The sequence below is a fragment of the Bufo gargarizans genome, chromosome 1 (assembly GCF_014858855.1).
Source record: "Bufo gargarizans isolate SCDJY-AF-19 chromosome 1, ASM1485885v1, whole genome shotgun sequence".
Classification (NCBI taxonomy): domain Eukaryota; kingdom Metazoa; phylum Chordata; class Amphibia; order Anura; family Bufonidae; genus Bufo; species Bufo gargarizans.
Window position 1 is genome coordinate 379,032,205 of NC_058080.1, and position 20,083 is coordinate 379,052,287.

At 43.7% G+C, this 20,083-nt stretch overlaps 1 protein-coding gene across 6 annotated transcripts in view; it reads left to right on the forward strand.

The window, feature by feature from the left end:
• The first annotated feature begins 279 nt into the window (after window positions 1-279).
• The window catches only part of LOC122931150 (colorectal mutant cancer protein-like), a 166,454-nt gene continuing 146,650 nt past the window's right edge, over window positions 280-20,083 (forward strand). For 3 of the 6 annotated variants that reach the window (XR_006388219.1, XM_044285138.1, XM_044285201.1), the window contains exon 1: window positions 289-322. Coding sequence is in view for 2 of the 6 variants with exons in the window: in XM_044285174.1 (XP_044141109.1) it covers window positions 286-322 (37 nt within the window). In the remaining 4 variants the exon portion in view is untranslated. Of the gene's footprint in view, window positions 399-20,083 lie in introns of all 6 variants that reach the window. The other 3 variants (XM_044285174.1, XM_044285181.1, XM_044285147.1) reach the window with 3 other exon arrangements.

Below are 20,083 nucleotides of genomic sequence, written 5' to 3' on the forward strand. Positions count from 1 at the left end.
ACGCTGTATAGACATATTATATTGGCCATCGTGTTTATTTTGTGTAGCAGTGTTTTCTCGGCATTGTATGGGAGCATTATTTTGCGGCATTCAGGTAACAAGGACAAATGTATGTTTTGTCATATAACAATCTGTAAATTGCTAAATCTTCTCCGATGTCCTGAAGTATCAGGCTCCCTGCCACAGTTTACGTTGTCTACTCCCTCAGGAAGCCCTTTGCTATGAAATGAATGTCCCTGTCTCCAGATCACGTCCTGTTTCCTCTTCTTGTTTCCAGAGTGTTACATGCTGCTGGCGGTGTTGGATGGTCTGGGTAGTAGTGGTGAGTGTGTTCATATGCCTTGATCGATCACCTCTGTAGAAGTTATCTGTTGGGATGAGCCTGGTAGACTATGCAGGTATAGTAAGCTTGTATGGCATGTCAGTGCTTTCATTGCTCTAAGTCTCTCTGTAGGTCTCTATCATATATAAGTACGCTTTTCTTTCTTTTTTTCCCCCTGACTAATCCACACGCACAACATATTCTTACTGAATTCACCTACATACAGGATTTTCTCGTTGGCTGTGTTCAGCTTTTCAGCTGTTTCTAAGCAAAGAAAAATGTAAAAACGTAATGCCTATTCTAATCCTCTGTAAAGGTTCCTATTGCTACATACACAATAATAAGTCACAGCGCTTTTTGAGCGTGTATGTTTTAATTCTGTTTCATATAATATAATTTGTGGTTATATTCATTTTCATCAGGCTCCTGTATGTCTGATTATAACAAGACAGGATATTTGATTTTCCTGTTTCTTGTATTATCTAACCACTCCCTATTAACTTCCACTGGACTTTATAGATGGGTGTGCACAATGCTCTGTCTATCATGTAATGTAGAATACGAGCTTGTACTAGGGTTGTCACGATACAAACATTTTGATTCAATTTCAATACCATAAAAAAGTATTGCGATACTCGATGCCATTCGATACCCAGCGAAAAAATAAAACACCAAAAAAGCCGCGTGCGTTCTGCATTTTATCGAACAGTCCTATCCTATTTTTTGGGGGGACAAGGTGACAAAAAATTTTTTATTCAGCAGTTTTTTTTGTTTTTTTTTTGTTCTGTTACGGCGTTCACCGCATAGGAGATTTTTTAAATATTTTAATAGTTTGGACTTTTCAGCCATGGTGATATGTAATATGTTTATTTATTTATTGTTTATATATTTTATATGTAAAATTGGGAAAGGGGAGATTTATACTTAATATTTTGGTGAGTTTTTTAAACTTTTTTTTAACTTTTTATTTAATAACTATTTCCACCACTCATGGGCTAGAACCTGGGATCTTTTAATCCCTTATCCTATTCACCCTAATAGAGATCTATTAGGGTGAATAGGACTTTGCACTGTCCCTGCTGCTGTGTGCTTTGTGCAAACAGCAGCAGGGAGCTTACCATGGAAGGCTTCAGTAGCGTTCTGGCTGCCATAGTAACTGATCGGAGACCCAGGATTACACTGCTGGGGCTCCGATCAGAACTGCCACTGCGCCACCAATGAAGACGGGTGCTGGCAGCAGAATCACATAGCCGGCACCCGACCTCTATTACATCGAGCTGCGATCAGCGGCAGTTAACCCCTCAGGTGCCATATATAGTTAGGTCCATATATATTTGGACACAGACACAAATATTGTTTTTTTACCTGTTTACTAAAACATATTGAAGTTATATCATGTAGAAAAAAATCACGGCACTGGGAAGTACAATGCAACTTAATATAGATTATTTATTCTATCCATATGAAATGTATAACAAATAAGGCCAATGTTTCTGTTCTGCCGGACCTTGATCACAGTCGGAAAGGTACACAGCATGCTCCTGCCTTTCCGGCCGTGATCAAGGTTTGGGAGGACTGAAACGTTGGTCTTATTTGTTATACATTTCATATGGATGGAATAAATACTCTATATTAACCACCTCCGGACCGCCTAACGCAGATGTGCGGTCCGGAGGTGGCAGCGCTGCGCACAGTCACGCATATACGCGTCATCTCGCGAGACGCGAGATGACGCGAATATGCGCGCGCGCATGCGCAGTTCGCGCCGGCATTTCGCACAGAAGTATTTCGTCAGCAACCTGCCAGCCAATGATCGTGGCTGGCAGGTTGCTGATTTTTAAAAAATCCAATCAAAGTGCCAGATAGCAGATCATATTAGTAAATATGATCTGTTATATGGCTGCCTGCTCCTCTGCTGGTTCTTTTCGTCGGTTGGATCCAGCAGAGGAGCAGGCTTCACAGTGAGTACACCAAACACTACACTATAGCCCCTGATCACCCCCCTGAACCCCAATTAACCCTTTGATCACCCCTTTGATCACCCCTGTCAATCACAAGTGAAAAGAAAAAAGTGATCAGTGCAAACTGTCACATTTTTTTTTCACTGTTATTGACCGTTAGGTTTTAGGTATAGTTTAGGTCCCTTGGTTAGGTAGTTAGCGATCAGTTAGCGCCCAGCCCACCGCACTCCGTTATTCGCTGATTAGCGTATCGCTAATCAGCATTTGTACTTTTATAGTATCTGGAAGTGATCAAAACTGATCACGGTCAGATCTATAATAGTACTAGTGTCACTTTAGTTAGCCCTCCACCCAAAACGCAGTGTTTGCCCGATCAGGCCTGATCGGTCGCCCACACGTGCGTTCGCCCACACCCGCCCCACCGCAGTGACAAAAAAAAATTTTTTTTTGATCACTGCACATTTACTTTACACGCACTGCGGCGATAAAAAAATCAGTTTTGATATTTTTTATCAACCGCAGCGGCCTCCGGTACTTCGCTAGCCTCCCCTTTGTAAGACAGGCTTGCTTTTTTTTTCTTGGGTAATCTCAGGGAATACCCCTAAATTTAGTTGCCCACATGTCTAACCACCTCCGGACCGCCTAACGCAGATGTGCGGTCCGGAGGTGGCAGCCCTGCGCACAGTCACGCATATATGCGTCATCTCGCGAGACGCGAGATTTCCTGTGAACGCGCGCACACAGGCACGCGTGCTCACAGGAACGGAAGGTAAGCGAGTGGATCTCCAGCCTGCCAGCGGCGATCGCTCGCTGGCAGGCTGGAGATCCGAATTTTTTAACCCCTAACAGGTATATTAGACGCTGTTTTCATAACCGCGTCTAATATACCTCCTACCTGGTCCTCTGGTGGTCCCTTTTGTTAGGATCGACCACCAGAGGACTCAGGTAGGTCAGTACAGTCGCACCAAACACCACACTACACTACACTACACCCCCCCCCCCCCCGTCACTTATTAACCCCTTATAAACCCCTGATCACCCATGATCACCCCATATAAACTCCCTGATCACCCCCCTGTCATTGATCACCGCCCTGTCATTGATCACCCCCCTGTAAGGCTCCATTCAGACGTCCGCATGATTTTTACGGATCCATGGATACATGGATCGGATCCGCAAAACACATGCGGACGTCTGAATGGAGCCTTACAGGGGGGTGATCAATGACAGGCGGGTGATCACCCATATACACTCCCTGATCACCCCCTGTCATTGATCACCGCCCTGTCATTGATCACCCCCCTGTAAGGCTCCATTCAGACGTCCGCATGATTTTTACGGATACATGGATACATGGATCGGATCCGCAAAACACATGCGGACGTCTGAATGGAGCCTTACAGGGGGTGATCAATGACAGGCGGGTGATCACCCATATACACTCCCTGATCACCCCCCTGTCATTGATCACCCCCCTGTAAGGCTCCATTCAGACGTCCGCATGTGTTTTGTGGATCCGATCCATGTATCCATGGATCCGTAAAAATCATGCGGATGTCTGAATGGAGCCTTACAGGGGGGGTGATCAGTGACAGGGGGGTGATCACCCTGATCACCCCCTGTCATTGATAACCCCCCTGTAAGTCTCCATTCAGACGTCCGCATGTGTTTTGTGGATCCGATCCATGTATCCATGTATCCGTAAAAAATCACGCGGATGTCTGAATGGATCCTTACAGGGGGGGTGATCAGTGACAGGGGGGTGATCACCCTGATCACCCTGATCACACGCTGTCATTGATAACCCCCCTGTAAGGCTCCATTCAGACGTCCGCATGTGTTTTGTGGATCCGATCCATGTATCCATGGATCCGTAAAAAATCATGCGGATGTCTGAATGGATCCTTACAGGGGGGGTGATCAGTGACAGGGGGGTGATCACCCTGATCACCCCCTGTCATTGATAACCCCCCTGTAAGGCTCCATTCAGACGTCCGCATGTGTTTTGTGGATCCGATCCATGTATCCATGGATCCGTAAAAAATCATGCGGATGTCTGAATGGAGCCTTACAGGGGGGGTGATCAGTGACAGGGGGGTGATCCGGGAGTCTATATGGGTGATACCCCCCTGTCATTGATCACCCCCCTGTCATTGATCACCCCCCTGTCATTGATCACCCCCCCTGTCATTGATCACCCCCCCCCCCCCCCCCTGTAAGGCTCCATTCAGAAAAAAAATTTGGCACAAGTTAGCGGAAATTTTTTGTTTGTTTTTGTTTTTGTTTTTTCTTACTAAGTCTCATATTCTACTAACTTGTGTCAAAAAATAAAATCTCACATGGACGCACCATACCCCTCACGGAATCCAAATGCGTAAACATTTTTAGACATTTATATTCCAGACTTCTTCTCACGCTTTAGGGCCCCTAAAAAGCCAGGGCAGTATAAATACCCCACATGTGACCCCATTTCGGAAAGAAGACACCCCAAGGTATTCGCTGAGGGGCATATTGAGTCCATGAAAGATTGAAATTTTTGTCCTAAGTTAGCGGAAAGTGAGACTTTGTGAGAAAAAAAACCAAAAAAATCAATTTCCGCTAACTTATGCAAAAAATAAAAAATTTCTAGGAACTCGCCAGGCCCCTCATTGAATACCTTGGGGTGTCTTCTTTCCAAAGTGGGGTCACATGTCGGGTATTTATACTGCCCTGGCTTTTTAGGGGCCCGAAAGTGTGAGAAGAAGTATGGGATCCAAATGTCTAAAAATGCCCTCCTAAAAGGAATTTGGGCCCCTTTGCGCATCTAGGCTGCAAAAAAGTGTCACACATCTGGTATCGCCGTACTCAGGAGAAGTTGGGGAATGTGTTTTGGGGTGTCATTTTACATATACCCATGCTGGGTGAGAAAAATATCTTGGTCAAATGCCAACTTTGTATAAAAAAATAGGAAAAGTTGTCTTTTGCCAAGATATTTCTCTCACCCAGCATGGTTATATGTAAAATGGCACCCCAAAACACATTCCCCAACTTCTTCTGAGTACGGCGATACCAGATGTGTCACACTTTTTTGCTGCCAAGGTGGGCAAAGGGGCACATATTCCAAAGTGCACCTTTCAGATTTTGCAGGCCATTTTTTACACATTTTGATTGCAAGGTACTTCTCACACATTTGGGCCCCTAAATTGCCAGGGCAGTATAACTACGCCACAAGTGACCCCATTTTGGAAAGAAGACACCCCAAGGTATTCCGTGAGGGGCATGGCGAGTTCCTAGAATTTTTTATTTTTTGTCGCAAGTTAGTGGAATATGAGACTTTGTAAGGAAAAAAGAGAAAAAAAAAAAAATCATAATTTTCCGCTAACTTGTGACAAAAAATAAAAAATTCTAGGAACTCGCCATGCCCCTCACGGAATACCTTGGGGTGTCTTCTTTCCAAAATGGGGTCACTTGTGGCGTAGTTATACTGCCCTGGCAATTTAGGGGCCCAAATGTGTGAGAAGTACCTTGCAATCAAAATGTGTAAAAAATGGCCTGCAAAATCTGAAAGGTGCACTTTGGAATATGTGCCCCTTTGCCCACCTTGGCAGCAAAAAAGTGTGACACATCTGGTATCGCCGTACTCAGGAGAAGTTGGGGAATGTGTTTTGGGGTGTCATTTTACATATACCCATGCTGGATGAGAGAAATATCTTGGCAAAAGACAACTTTTCCCATTTTTTTATACAAAGTTGGCATTTGACCAAGATATTTTTCTCACCCAGCATGGGTATATGTAAAATGACACCCCAAAACACATTCCCCAACTTCTCCTGAGTACGGCGATACCAGATGTGTGACACTTTTTTGCTGCCAAGGTGGGCAAAGGGGCACATATTCCAAAGTGCACCTTTTGGATTTCACCGGTCATTTTTTACACATTTTGATTGCAAAGTTCTTCTCACACATTTTGGCCCCTAAATTGCCAGGGCAGTATAACTACGCCACAAGTGACCCCATTTTAGAAAGAAGACACCCCAAGGTATTCCGTAAGGGGCATGGCGAGTTCCTAGAATTTTTAATTTTTTGTCGCAAGTTAGTGGAATATGAGACTTTGTAAGAAAAAAAATAAAAATAAAATCATCATCATTTTCCGCTAACTTGTGACAAAAAATAAAAAGTTCTAAGAACTCACTATGCCCATCAGCGAATACCTTAGGGTGTCTACTTTCCGAAATGGGGTCATTTGTGGGGGTTTTCTACTGTTTGGGCATTGTAGAACCTCAGGAATCATGAAGGTGCTCAGAAAGTCAGAGCTGTTTCAAAAAGCGGAAATTCACATTTTTGTACCATAGTTTGTAAATGCTATAACTTTTACCCAAACCATTTTTTTTTTTTGCCCAAACATTTTTTTTTTATCAAAGACATGTAGAACAATAAATTTGGCGAAAAATTTATATATGGATGTCGTTTTTTTTGCAAAATTTTACAGCTGAAGGTGAAAAATGTAATTTTTTTGCAAAAAAATCGTTACATTTTGATTAATAACAAAAAAAGTAAAAATGTCAGCAGCAATAAAATACCACCAAATGAAAGCTCTATTAGTGAGAAGAAAAGGAGGTAAAATTCATTTGGGTGGTAAGTTGCATGACCGAGCGATAAACGGTGAAAGGAGTGTAGTGCCGAAGTGTAAAAAGTGCTCTGGTCATGAAGGGGGTTTCACCTAGCGGGGCTGAAGTGGTTAAGTTGCATTATATTTCCCAGTGCCATTAACTTTTTCTATATAATTGAGGGACATTCTATCCCATCAATGAGCACCGGATCCCTGGAAATGGTGGGGTGCCAGCCAGCTACAACACTATAGTTATACAATTGACATGGACATAAAGTCCAGACTTTTAGCTTTGATTTGAGGGTATCCACATTAAAATTGGATGAAGGGTTTAGGAGTTTCAGCTCCTTTACATGTGGCACCCTGTTTTTAAAGGGATCAAAAGTAATTGGACAGTTGACTCAAAGGCTGTTTTGTGGCCAATTCCTTCATTATTTGATTCTCAATTAAGCACATAAAAGGCCTGGAGTTGATTTAACCGCCTCCGGACCGCCTAATGCAGGATCGCGGTCCGGAGGCGGCTGTCTCAGGCAGAGTCACGCATCTATGCGTCATCTCGCGAGATAATGCTCACAGCCGGCCCGCGCATGTGCATCGCGGACCGGCAAAAGTTAGAGGAGTATTTCATCATCAGCCTGCCAGCCAATGATCGTTGCTGGCAGGCTGATTTTCAAAAAACCAAATCAGAAGCCAGTTAACACTTTATATTTATAAATATAAGGTGTTAAATGGCTTCTCTGCTCAGACATCACAGTGAGTACACACCAAACACCACACATAGCCCCAGATCACCCCCCATCACCCCAATTAACCCCTTGATCACCCCTTGATTGCCCTGTCAATCACCTAGTGAAAGGGAAAAAAGTGATCAGTGTAAACTGTCACTTTTTTTTTTCACTGGTATTGACTGTTAGGTTTTAGGATAGTTTAGGCCCCTTGGTTAGGTAGTTAGCGATCGTTTAGCGCCCAGCCCACCGCACCGCAGTCACTGATTCGCTGATTAGCGTATCGCTAATCAGCATTTGTACTTTTATAGTATCTGTAAGTGATCAAAACTGATCACAGTCAGATCTATAATAGTATTAGTGTCACCTTAGTCCGCCCTCCACCCAAAATGCAGTGTTTGCCCGATCAGGCCTGATCAGTCGCCCACACGTGCGTTCACCCATGCCCGCTCCGCCGCAGTGACAAAAAAAAAAATTTTTGGGATCACTGCACAATCACTTCACAAGCGCTGCGGCGATAAAAAAATCAGTTTTGATATTTTTTATCAATCGCAGCGGCTTCCGATACTTCGCTAGCCTCCCATTTGTAAGACAGGCTTGCTTTTTTTCTTGGGTAGTCTCTGGGAATACCCCCTAAATTTAGTTGACCAAATGGCAAACAAGGGGTATTCTTCTGAAGAGTCCTACAGGCTTCTGACCCAGTCGGATGAGGAATGGGAACCCTCATCTGACGAATCCAGCGGGTCAGAATATGAACCTGTAGAAAGCAGTGGCAGTCTGACCCAAAGTTCGGATGAGGAGGTTGAGGTCCCTGATACCACCAGGCGTACCCGGCCCCGTGTTGCTACACCACAGGTTGCGCAGGATCCGCTTCAAGGGCAGCAGAGTGGGGCTGGTGCTGTCGGATTACGTGGTGAGGCATACACCAGCAGCTCAGCCCACCCTGGACCTAGTACCAGCACTGCCATACAACATGGTGAAATGGCGAGCCCCAGAAGGGCAGTTGAGCCCCTAGAGTCCCTGAGGTGCTGGCAAACCCTGATAGGCAGTCCCAAACTTCAGCCGCACCATTAGTTCCCCCTTTCACCACCCAGTCTGGAGTTCGCGTTGAGACAACTCAGATCGGTTCGGCACTGGGATTTTTTGAGCTGTTCTTGACTGCGGAGCTCTTGGACATAGTCGTGGCAGAAACAAATCGGTATGCCACTCAATTTATAGCCAACCCGGGAAGCTATTATGCCCAGCCTTTCCAGTGGAAACCCGTCCAAGTTTCTGAATTAAAAAAATTTCTGGGCCTTCTCCTCAACATGGGTCTAACCAAAAAGCATGAATTGCGGTCATATTGGTCCACGAACCCAATTCATCACATGCCCATGTTCTCTGCTGCCATGTCCAGGGCACGATTTGAGGCCATCCTGTGTTTCCTGCACTTTAGCGACAACAGCACCTCTCGTCCCAGAGGCCACCCAGCTTTTGACCGGCTCCACAAAATTCGGCCCCTCATAGACCACTTCAACAGCAAATTTGCTTATCCCTTATACATTTTACCGGGCGCCTTGGCTTCAAACAATACATCCCAAGCAAGCGGTATGGGGTCAAATTGTATAAGCTCTGTGAAAGGGCCACAGGCTATACCCACACATTTTGGATCTATGAGGGTAAAGATCAGACCCTGGAGCCGGTCGGTTGCCCTGACTACCTGGGGAGCAGTGGGAAGACAGTCTGGGACTTGGTGTCACCCTTATTTGGCAAGGGGTACCATCTTTATGTGGACAATTTCTACACAAGTGTGCCCCTCTTCAGGCATTTGTTCCTAGAACAGATTGGCTGCTGTGCCACCGCGCAACCTAGTCGCCGGGGCTTCCCCCAACGGCTCGTTACCACCCGTCTAGCAAGGGGGGAGAGGGCTGCCTTGTGTAACGAAGAACTGCTCGTGGTGAAATGGAGAGACAAGCGTGACGTTTACATGCTCTCCTCCATTCACGCAGACACGACAATACAAATAGAACGAGCAACCAGTGTCATTGAAAAGCCCCTCTGTGTCCACAACTATAATTCGCTCATGGGAGGGGTGGACTTCAATGACCAGATGTTGGCTCCCTATTTAGTTTCCCGACGCACCAGACGCTGGTATAAGAAGGTGTCTGTATATTTGATTCAATTGGCTGTATATAATAGTTTTGTTCTCTACAGTAAGGCTGGAAGAACAGGATCCTTCCTCAAATTTCAGGAAGAGATCATCGAGAACCTCCTGTATCCAGGAGGTTCCGTGGCCCCATCCACCAGTGTAGTGAGCCGTCTACACGAGCGACATTTCCCCAATGTCGTTGCTGGTACCTCAACCCAACAGTCACCCCGAAAAAGATGTGTCTGTAGCAGGAGTGGAATAAGGCGTGACACCCGCTATTTCTGTCCTGACTGCCCTGACCACCCTGCCCTATGCTTTGGGGAGTGTTTCCGGAAGTACCACACACAGGTACACTTAGCATAGGGATTGCGTTACACAGGACAGGCACACAGGGCTATTAGGGCCCTTTCACTCACAGGTGCTGCAAACCTCTCCTTTCACCTGGGACAAAATGCATAATGTACTTCGCCACATCTTTGGGCAATTTGCGCTTTGCACATTGTCCCATGGGGAAGGAGAGGTTTGTCCTATAAAAGGTAAAAATAAAATAAAAAATCACCGGTAAGCAAAAAAGTTAATGTTCTGTTCAAAAAGTTAAATTAAGTTTATATGTTCCGTTCAAATGTTATTATTAAGTTAATAAATTTATTGCGTTGCGGCCTGGTTTTTTCTTTTTTGTTTTGTTTTTTTTACCTTCCAGGTGGACCAACCGATCGACTAGCTGCAGCACTGATTTGCATTCTGACAGAAGCATTGCGCTGCTGTCAGATTACACAAAAGTCGGTGTATGCGGCGCTGCAAGACGAGATTTCTCCTCTGCAGTAAAAGATACGTTTGCCGAGGCATATGAGCTGAGGGGGCGGCGGTGTTCATATGCTTTGGCAAACACTTTGTATATATAAAAAAAAAAAATAAAAATCTCGACAATGATTTATTCATCCACATCGATTGATGTGAATGGAGAAATCGGGTTTGCCAGGGCATACGAGCTAAGTGGGTATGGATGTTGGGCGGAGCTCCTATGTCCTGGCAGACGCCTTTCCCCTCCTTTTTTTTTTTGGGCAGAGATTTTTTCATCCACATTGATCGATGCGAATGAAGAAATCTGTGCCGTTCATTTTTTCTTTCAGCCCAGAGGCTGAACAAAAAAAAAAAAATCTCATTACCCGTATGCTCAATATAAGGAGAATAGCAGAAACTCCTAATGCTGGCCGTACATGTAATGATTGCGGAGACCCTCAAATGCCAGGGCAGTACAAACACCCCACAAATGACCCCATTTTGGAAAAAAGACACCCCAAGGTATTCGCTGAGGGGCATATTGAGTCCATGAAAGATTGAAATTTATGTTCCAAGTTAGCGGAAAGTGAGACTTTGTGAGAAAAAAATAAATAAAAAATTTCCGCTAGCTTGTGCCAAAAAAAAAATATTTCTATGAACTCGCCATGCCCCTCATTGAATACCTTGGGGTGTCTTCTTTCCAAAATGGGGTCACATGTGGGGTATTTATACTGCCCTGGCATTTTAGGGGCCCTAAAGCGTGAGAAGAAGTCTGGGATCCAAATGTCTAAAAATGCCCTCCTAAAAGGTTGCAAAAAAGTGTCACACATGTGGTATCGCCGTACTCAGGAGAAGTTGGGAAATGTGTTTTAGGGTGTCATTTTACATATACCCATGCTGGGTGAGATAAATATCTCGGTCAAATGCCAACTTTGTATAAAAAAATGGGAAAAGTTGTCTTTTGCCGAGATATTTCTCTCACCCAGCATGGGTATATGTAAAATGACACCCCAAAACACATTGCCCAACTTCTCCTGAGTACGGCGATAATACCTGCAGCCTAGGTGGGAAAAGGGGCCCACATTCCAAAGAGCACCTTTAGGATTTCACAGGGCATTTTTTACACATTTTGATTTCAAACTACTCACACATTAGGGCCCCTAAAATGCCAGGGCAGTATAACTACCCCACAAGTGACCCCATTTTGGAAAGAAGACACCCCAAGGTATTTCGTGATGGGCATAGTGAGTTCATGGAAGTTTTTATTTTTTGTGGAATATGAGACTTATGGAAAAAAAATAATCATCATTTTCCGCTAACTTGTGACAAAAAATAAAAAGTTCTATGAACAATGCAAAAAGACCCCATGGAAGACAACAGTGGAGGATGATAGCAGAATAATTACCATAGTGAAAAGAAACCTCTTCACAACAGCCAACCAAGTGAACAACACTCTCCAGGATATAGGCGTATCAATATCCAAATCTACCGTAAAGAGAGGACTGCATGAAAGTAAATACAGAGGGTTCACTACACGGTGCAAGCCACTCATAAGCCTCAAGAATAAGAAGGCTAGATTGGACTTTGCTAAAAAAAAAAACAGAACACTTCTGGAAGAACATTCTTTGGACAGATGAAACCAAGATCAACCTCTACCAGAATGATGGAAAGAAAAAAATATGGTGAAGGCATGGTACAGCTCATGATTCAAAGTATACCACATCATCTGTAAAACACGGCGGATGCAGTGTGATGGCTTGGGTATGCATGGCTGCCATTGGCACTGGGTCCCTAGTGTTTATTGATAATGTGACACAGGACAGAAGCAATCAGATGAATTCTGGGGTTTTCAGAGACATACTGTGTGCTCAAATACAGCCAAACTGATTGGTCAGGGTTTCATAATACAGATGGACAATGACCCAAAACATAAAGCCAAAGCAACACAGGAGTTTATTAAAGCAAAAAAGTTGAATATTCCTGAATGGACAAGTCAGTCACCTTATCTGAACCTAATAGAGCATGCATTTCACTTGTTAAAGACTAAACATCAGACAGAAACGCCCACAAACAAACAGCAACTGAAAACCGCTGCAGTAAAGGCCTGGCAGAGCATTAAGGAGGAAGAAACACAACGTCTGGTGATGTTCAAGATTTCAGGCAGTCATTGCCAACAAAGGGTTTTCAACCAAGTATTATAAATTAACATTTTATTTACAATTATTTTATTTTTCCAATTACTTTTGTGCCCCCGAAATGAAGGAATTGCATTTAAAAAATGCTTTACTACCTCATATTTTTTTATTCTTTTTTTTAATATTTTTTTTTATTGTTGCTATGCCACATTTATGCATCATATTCATAGTAATGAATATAAACATTACAGTTTAAGTACAGTTGCATATTTTTCATTTGTTAACGGCAACAGTTAAAACATAGCAAACACATTTTCATTTTTCAACCTGCAAGTGACAGTGTAGAGGATGATGATAGTGACTTCTGTGGAAAGAATGACTTTAGGTGAGAAGTGACTGTGCTGTCAGTAATATGTGTTTTTTGGGGTGTGAAGTGAGGCCCTCATTTCCAGTGCTGAACCCCCAGTTCTGATGCAGAGTTCTACTCTCCCACCTCTGCAGATGAACCTGAATCTTCACCCTCTCAGTCACCAACTCAGTGTAACGCTGTTGCACGTGACTCGATCTGACAGTTTGTTTTGTTGTGGGTTTGAACTGAATCCCACCTCCTCCCACGTGTTGTTCTTTAGGTAATTGGTGAGGCTATTTATTCCTCCCTCTCCCTATAGCCTTTGCGGGTTATAGTTCTGCCTTGTGTGAGCTCTGGAAGTTTGGTGGATCATCGCTCCAACACATCTCTAGATAAGTCCTTTTCCCTTTTTCCTTTTGTGTCTGTTTTTACTAGGCCTCTAGGGTGACGCTAGCTCCTTCGGTTGTTGAAGGAGCTGGGTGTCTCTTTCCCTCTTCCCTACAGCTGAGGGTTTGGTTCAGTGTGTTATAGTCTAAGGTACATGGGCATGTGCATATCTACCATTGAGATATGCACATGGGTATAGCAGCTTAGAGAAAGTGTTTTAGGGATTGCTAGGAGGTGACCCCTTTGTTCCCTAGCATTTGGGGCCTATTCATTTGTTTTGTTTGCCTTGTCGTGTTCTGTTTCCTTCCCTTATCTTACCTACCATGACATTATAACCCGCCATACTGTCATTTTCTCCCTTGCTGTTTGCAAAATGGAAACTATTGATGCTTTGGTTGATCGCATGCAGGGATTGTCTTTGGAGGTAGCTGACCTCCGCAATTTGGTTGCATGGTGTCAAAGTACTTTGGCGTCTGGGGCCGCCGGGGGAAACCAGGTCTGTCTGGAACCTAAGGTCGCCCTCCCTGATAGGTTTATCAGGGGAAGTGCTAACTTTGTTCGGTTCAGGGAGTCCTGTAAATTGTATTTTCGTCTACATCCGATTTCATCTGGAGACGAAAACCAAAGAGTAGGAATTGTTATTTCTCTGCTAAAAGGTGACACTCAGTCTTGGGCTTTTTCTCTGCCGACCGTCTCACAGTCCCTCCACTCGGTGGATGAATTTTTTGGAGCGCTGGGCCTGATTTATGATGACCCATGGCTGGGTCATCAGCTTGTGCCAGGGAGAACGTACTGCTGAGTCATATTGTGCTGAATTTAGAAAATGGGCGACTGAATCGGAGTAGAATGATCCTGCACTCCATAGTCAGTTCTGTCAGGGGCTATCTGAGAGATTTTTTCATGAAAAACCTGATTCTTTGGAGGCGGCCATGTCTTTAGCCGTACGGATTGATAGACGTCTTAGGGAGAGGTACAAGGTGCTGTCTGGTGAAGAATCAGTCCCTCCTGTCCCTCGGGGTACTATGACACTTGAATTAGGGGCTGGAGAGGAGCCTATGCAATTGGGTCAGGTTACTTCTTGCTCTGGTAATAGGAATTTTAGGAAGCTGAATAGACTATGTTACTTCTGTGGTAAAGAAGGTCATTTCTTTACCCTTTTATTAAACCTCAAAGTGGTAATGAAAAACAAATAGGGGATTCTTTCAAAGGAAAAAAAAAAAACTCCCTTACTCTTGGTAGTGTGAATGGGGAGTCAGAGCAGGCATATTCGTATCCTACCTGCAGTACCCGATTCCTCCTGCCTGCCATGGTGGCGCTAGACTCTGGAAATTTTGAGTTAAAGGTATTTGTTGACAGTGGCGCAGGGGTTAATCTTATTGATTTTCAATTTCTTCAGAGTCATGGTTTTAAAACTAGCGCATTAAGCAAAGTGTTACCAGTGTTTGCTATAGATTCCGCCCCCCTCTCACAAAGATGTCTAACTCATATTGTTCAGGATATTCATTTGAGGGTGGGTGATTCTCATGTTGAGTTCATTTATTGCTTTGTTATGAAAGGTTTGCCTGCTCCGATGGTTCTGGGTTTACCATAGTTGATAAAACATAACCCGACCATTGACTGGCAAACAAGACAAATCAGTAATTGGAGTGAATTTTGTATGAACAACTGTCTTAGTCTACTTTCACACTGGTGTTTTGGCTTTCTGTTTGTGAGATCCGTTCAGGGCTCTCACAAGCGGTCCAAAACGGATCAGTTTGCATTCTAATGCATTCTGAATGGAAAAGGATCCGCTCAGAATGCATCAGTTTGCATCAGTTCAGTCTCCATTCCGCTTTGGAGACAAACACCAAAATGCTGCTTGCAGCGTTTTTGTGTCCGTCTGATGAAACTGAGCCAAACGGATCCGTCCTGGCACACAATGTAAGTCAATGGGGACGGGTCTGTTTTCACTGAAACAATCTGGCACAATAGAAAACGGATCCGTCCTCCATTGACTTTTAATGGTGTTCAAGACGGATCCGTCTTGGCTATGTTAAAGATAATACAAACAGATCCGTTCAGAACAAATACTGACGGTTTTATTATCTGAATGGATCTGTCCATGACAGATCCGCACAAAATGTGAGTGTGAAAGTAGCCTTAGTGCCTCTATTTCGGGGGTGTCCACTAAGGTGTTGCCGAAGTTTCTTTTCGATTTTTCCGACGTATTCTCGGAGGGTGGAGCTCAGGAGTTGCCCCCTCACCGAGAGTATGATTGTCCGGTCAATCTTATCCCCGCAGCAAAATTGCCAAAATCTCGGTTATATAATCTTTCTCAACCTGAAAGAGTAGCTATGCAGGAGCATATTGCCGAGAGTTTGGCAAAGGGACATATTAGAACATCTAAGTCTCCTATGGCTGCTGGCTTCTTTTTTGTAAAGAAGAAGGACAGATCCCTTAGACCGTGCCTAGATTTCCAGGAACTGAATCTCATTACTGTCTGTGATCCTTATCCCCTTCCCTTGATTCCGGATCTATTTGATCAGATTGTTGGTGCCAAGGTGTTTTCTAAGTTGGACTTAACCCCTTCAGGACCTTGGACGAGTATACTCGTCCTGGCATTAAACTGTCACCATGTCTGCAGACATGGTGACAGCGCTGAGTGCCGGCTGTTACACACAGCCAGGCACCCAGGGTCAATGCCGAGGGGGGTCCTGTGACCCCCCCATATCGGCGATCGCTGCAAACCGCAAGTCAATTCAGACCTGCGGTTTGCAGCGCTTTATGTAGTTTCTGATTCAGAAACGTAAAAATGGCCATAGTCTAATTTTTTTAACCCCCCCCTGCACTCCTGAATGCATTTATGTCGGCGGGGTGCAGGGGGGCGGTTTGTGGGCGTTGCGGGAGGCGGGCGGATCCCCCGTCCGCCTCCCGCTAAATTTTCATTGGTGTCCAGTGGTATACCAGAGTGTCAGCACATTGCTGACACTCTGGTATGAATGGCTGACATCGCTGCGATGTCAGCCCTTTAGCCGTTTCACCCTTTCCATACCGCGGTCCGTACGGACCGCGGTATGGAAAGGGTTAAGTCAGGGAGCTCCCCCCCTCTGCCATCGGGGGGGCTGCTGTGCCTTTGCAGCCCCCAGATGGATGGGGGGACAGAGGGAGGGAGCTCCCCTCCTTCCCCGTCTGCTCAGTTGTGGCAGACGGGGAAGGTTCCAATGGCACAGGCGTTCTCAGGCGTCCTGCTGTCCATGGTGCTGAACAGATCTATGCTAAAAGCATAGATCTGTTCAATGTAAGTAAAATACAGTACAGTACAATATATATTGTACTGTACTGTATTATACAGACATCAGACCCACTGGATCTTCAAGAACCAAGTGGGTCTGGGTCCAAAAAATGTAAAAAAAAAAGTGAAGATAATAAAAACACATTTATCACTGAATAAAAATTTAAAAAATAAAATACACTACACATATTAGGTATCGCCATGTCCGTAACAACCTGATCTATAAAACGGTCATGTTACTTTCCCCGCACGGTGAACGCCATAAAAAAATAAAAATAAAACTATCAGGAAATTGAAATTTTGCCCACCTTACTTCCCAAAAAAGGTAATAAAAGTGATCAAAAGAGTCGCATGTACGCCAAAATAGTACCAATCAAACCTTCACCTCATCCCGCAAAAAATGAGCCCCTACATGAGACAATGGCCCAAAAAATAAAAAAAACTATGGGGACACTATAACATGATTTATTTTTTTGTTTCAAAAATGATATTATTGTGTAAAACTAACATAAATAAAAAAAAGTATACATATTAGTTATCGCCGCGTCCGTATGGACCAGCTCTATAATAATATCACATAAGCTAACCCCTCAGATAAACACCGTAAAAAATAAAAACTTAAAACTGTGCTAAATAAACAATTTTCTGTCACCTTACATCACAAAAAGTGTAATAGCAAGAGATCAAAAAGTCATATGCACCCCAAAATAGTGCCAATCAAACAGTCATCTCATCCCACAAAAATCATACCCTACCCAAGATAATTGCCCAAAAACTGAAAAAACTATGGCTCTTAGACTATGGAAACACTAAAACATGATGGTTTTTGTTTCAAAAATGAAATCATTGTGTAAAACTTACATAAATAAAAAAAAGTATACATATTAGGTATCGCCGCGTCCGTATTGACCGGCACTATAAAAATATTACATGACCTAACCCCTCAGGTGAACACCGTAAAAAAATAAAAATAAAAACGGTGTAAAAAAAAAGCCATTTTTTGTCATCTTATGTCACAAAAAGTGTAATAGCAAGCGATAAAAAAGTCATATGCACCCCAAAATAGTGCCAATAAAACCATCATCTCATCCCACAAAAAATGAGACCCTACTTTAGATATTCGCCCAAAAACTGAAAAAACTATGGCTCTCAGACTATGGAGACACTAAAACATATTTTTTTGTTTCAAAAATGAAATCATTGTGTAAAACTTACATACAAAAAGTGTAATATAGAGCAACCAAAAATCATATGTACCCTAAACTATTACCAACAAAACTTCCACCCTATCCCGTAGCTTCTAAAATGGGGTCACCTTTTTGTGAGTCAGTTTTTACTCTAGGGGTGTATCAGGGGGGCTTCAAATGGGACATGGTGTCCAAAAAAACTGTCTAGCAAAATCTGCCTTCCAAAAACCGTATGGCATTCCTTTCCTTCTGCGCCCTGCCGTGTGCCCGTACAGTGGTTTACGACCACATATGGGGTGTTTCTGTAAACTACAGAATCAGGGCCATAAATAATGAGTTTTGTTTGGCTGTTAACCCTTGCTTTGTAACTGGAAAAAAAAAATGTAAAATGGAAAATTTGCCCAAAAATTGAAATTCTGAAATGTCATCTCTATTTGCCAATAACTCTTGTGGAACACCTAAAGCGTTAACGACGTTTGTAAAATCAGTTTTGAATACCTTGAGGGGTGTAGTTTCTAGAATGGTGTCATTTTTGGGTGGTTTCTATTATATAAGCCTCACAAAGTGACTTCAGACCTGAACTGGTCCCTAAAAATTGGGTTTTTGAAAAGTTCAGAACAATTTCAAGAATGGAATGTAAAGTAATAAATATGTTTGGAGGTATTACTATGTATTATAGAAGTAGAGAAATTGAAACTTGGAAATTTGCAAAAAATGGCCTGGTCCTTAAGGTGAAAATGAGCCGGGTCCTTAAGGTGTTAAGAGGAGCTTATAATCTGATCAGAATCAGGGAAGGAGATGAATGGAAAACGGCCTTCAATACTCCCGAGGGTCACTTTGAGAACCTAGTCATGCCCTTTGGTTTAGCTAATGCTCCAGCAGTCTTTCAGCGCTTTATCAATGACATTTTTCATCATTTGGTGGGGAGGTTCATTGTTATTTACCTCGATGACATACTAATTTAATCACCCGATATGAAGACTCATCAGGATCATTTGAGACAAGTGTTATTGATCCTTTGGGAGAATAAAGTTTATGCTAAGTTGGAAAAATGTGTGTTTGCGGTTCAGGAGCTGCCTTTTTGGGGTACTTGCTTTCTGCCTCCGGTTTTCGTATGGATCCCGAAAAGGTCCGTGCGGTACTGGAATCGGACCGGCCGGAGATCAGAAAGCCCTGATGCAATTTTTAGGATTTACTAATTACTACTGAAAATTCATCCTGAATTATTCCACCATTGTCAAACCTTTGACAGATATGACTAGGAAGGGCGCTGACTTCTCTGGTCGGATGAGGCATTACAGGCTTTTTCTGCTATTAAGAAATGTTTTTCTTCTGCTCCCATTCTGATGCAACCTGATGTGTCTCAACCCTTCATTGTGGAGGTTGACGCATCAGAAGTGGGAGTCGGAGCAGTCTTGTCGCAGGGTCCCTCTCCTAGCAATATGGCGCCCGTGTGCTTTTTTCTCCAAGAATCTCTCGACCGCCAAAAGAAATTATGATGTTGGGAATAGAGAGTTGTTGGCCATCAAATTGGCCTCTGAAGAGTGGCGTAATTGGCTAGAAGGTGCTACCCATCCTATTACGGTATTTACTGACCATAAGAATCTGGCTTACCTCCAATCTGCAAAGCGTTTAAATCCTATGCAGGCTAGATGGTCATAGTTTTTAACCAGGTTCAATTTTGTGGTCACCTAGCGCTCCTGGGATTAAAAACTGCAAAGCGGATGCATTGTCACGTAGCTTTCCGGGGGCGGGGGGATATTCAGAGGATCCCGCTCCGATTTTGGCTGATGGGGTTGTGGTTTCCGCTCTTTACCCCGAGCTGGAGATGGAAGTGTTGGGGGCTCAAGAGGAGGCACCTGATTCTTGTCCTCCAGGCAAGTTGTTTGTTCCTACTGAACTGCGATACAAGGTGTTTAAGGAACATCATGATACTGTCCTTGCAGGACATCCTGGAAGTAGATCCACTGTAGATCTTATTTTCCAGAGATTCTGGTGGCCTGGGTTGCGTATAAGTGTTGATGGTTATGTAGCAGCTTGTGAGACCTGTGCACGCACGAAAGTTGCTCACACTCGGCCATCAGGATCTCTCCTTCTTTTGCCCATCCCATCTCGTCCTTGGACGTATTTGTCCATGGACTTCATTACTGATTTGCCGAGTTCCTCTGGGAAAACTGTGATTTTGGTGGTAGTGAACCGCTTCAGCAAGATGGCTCACTTTGTACCATTATCAGGGTCCTCATTGTCTTT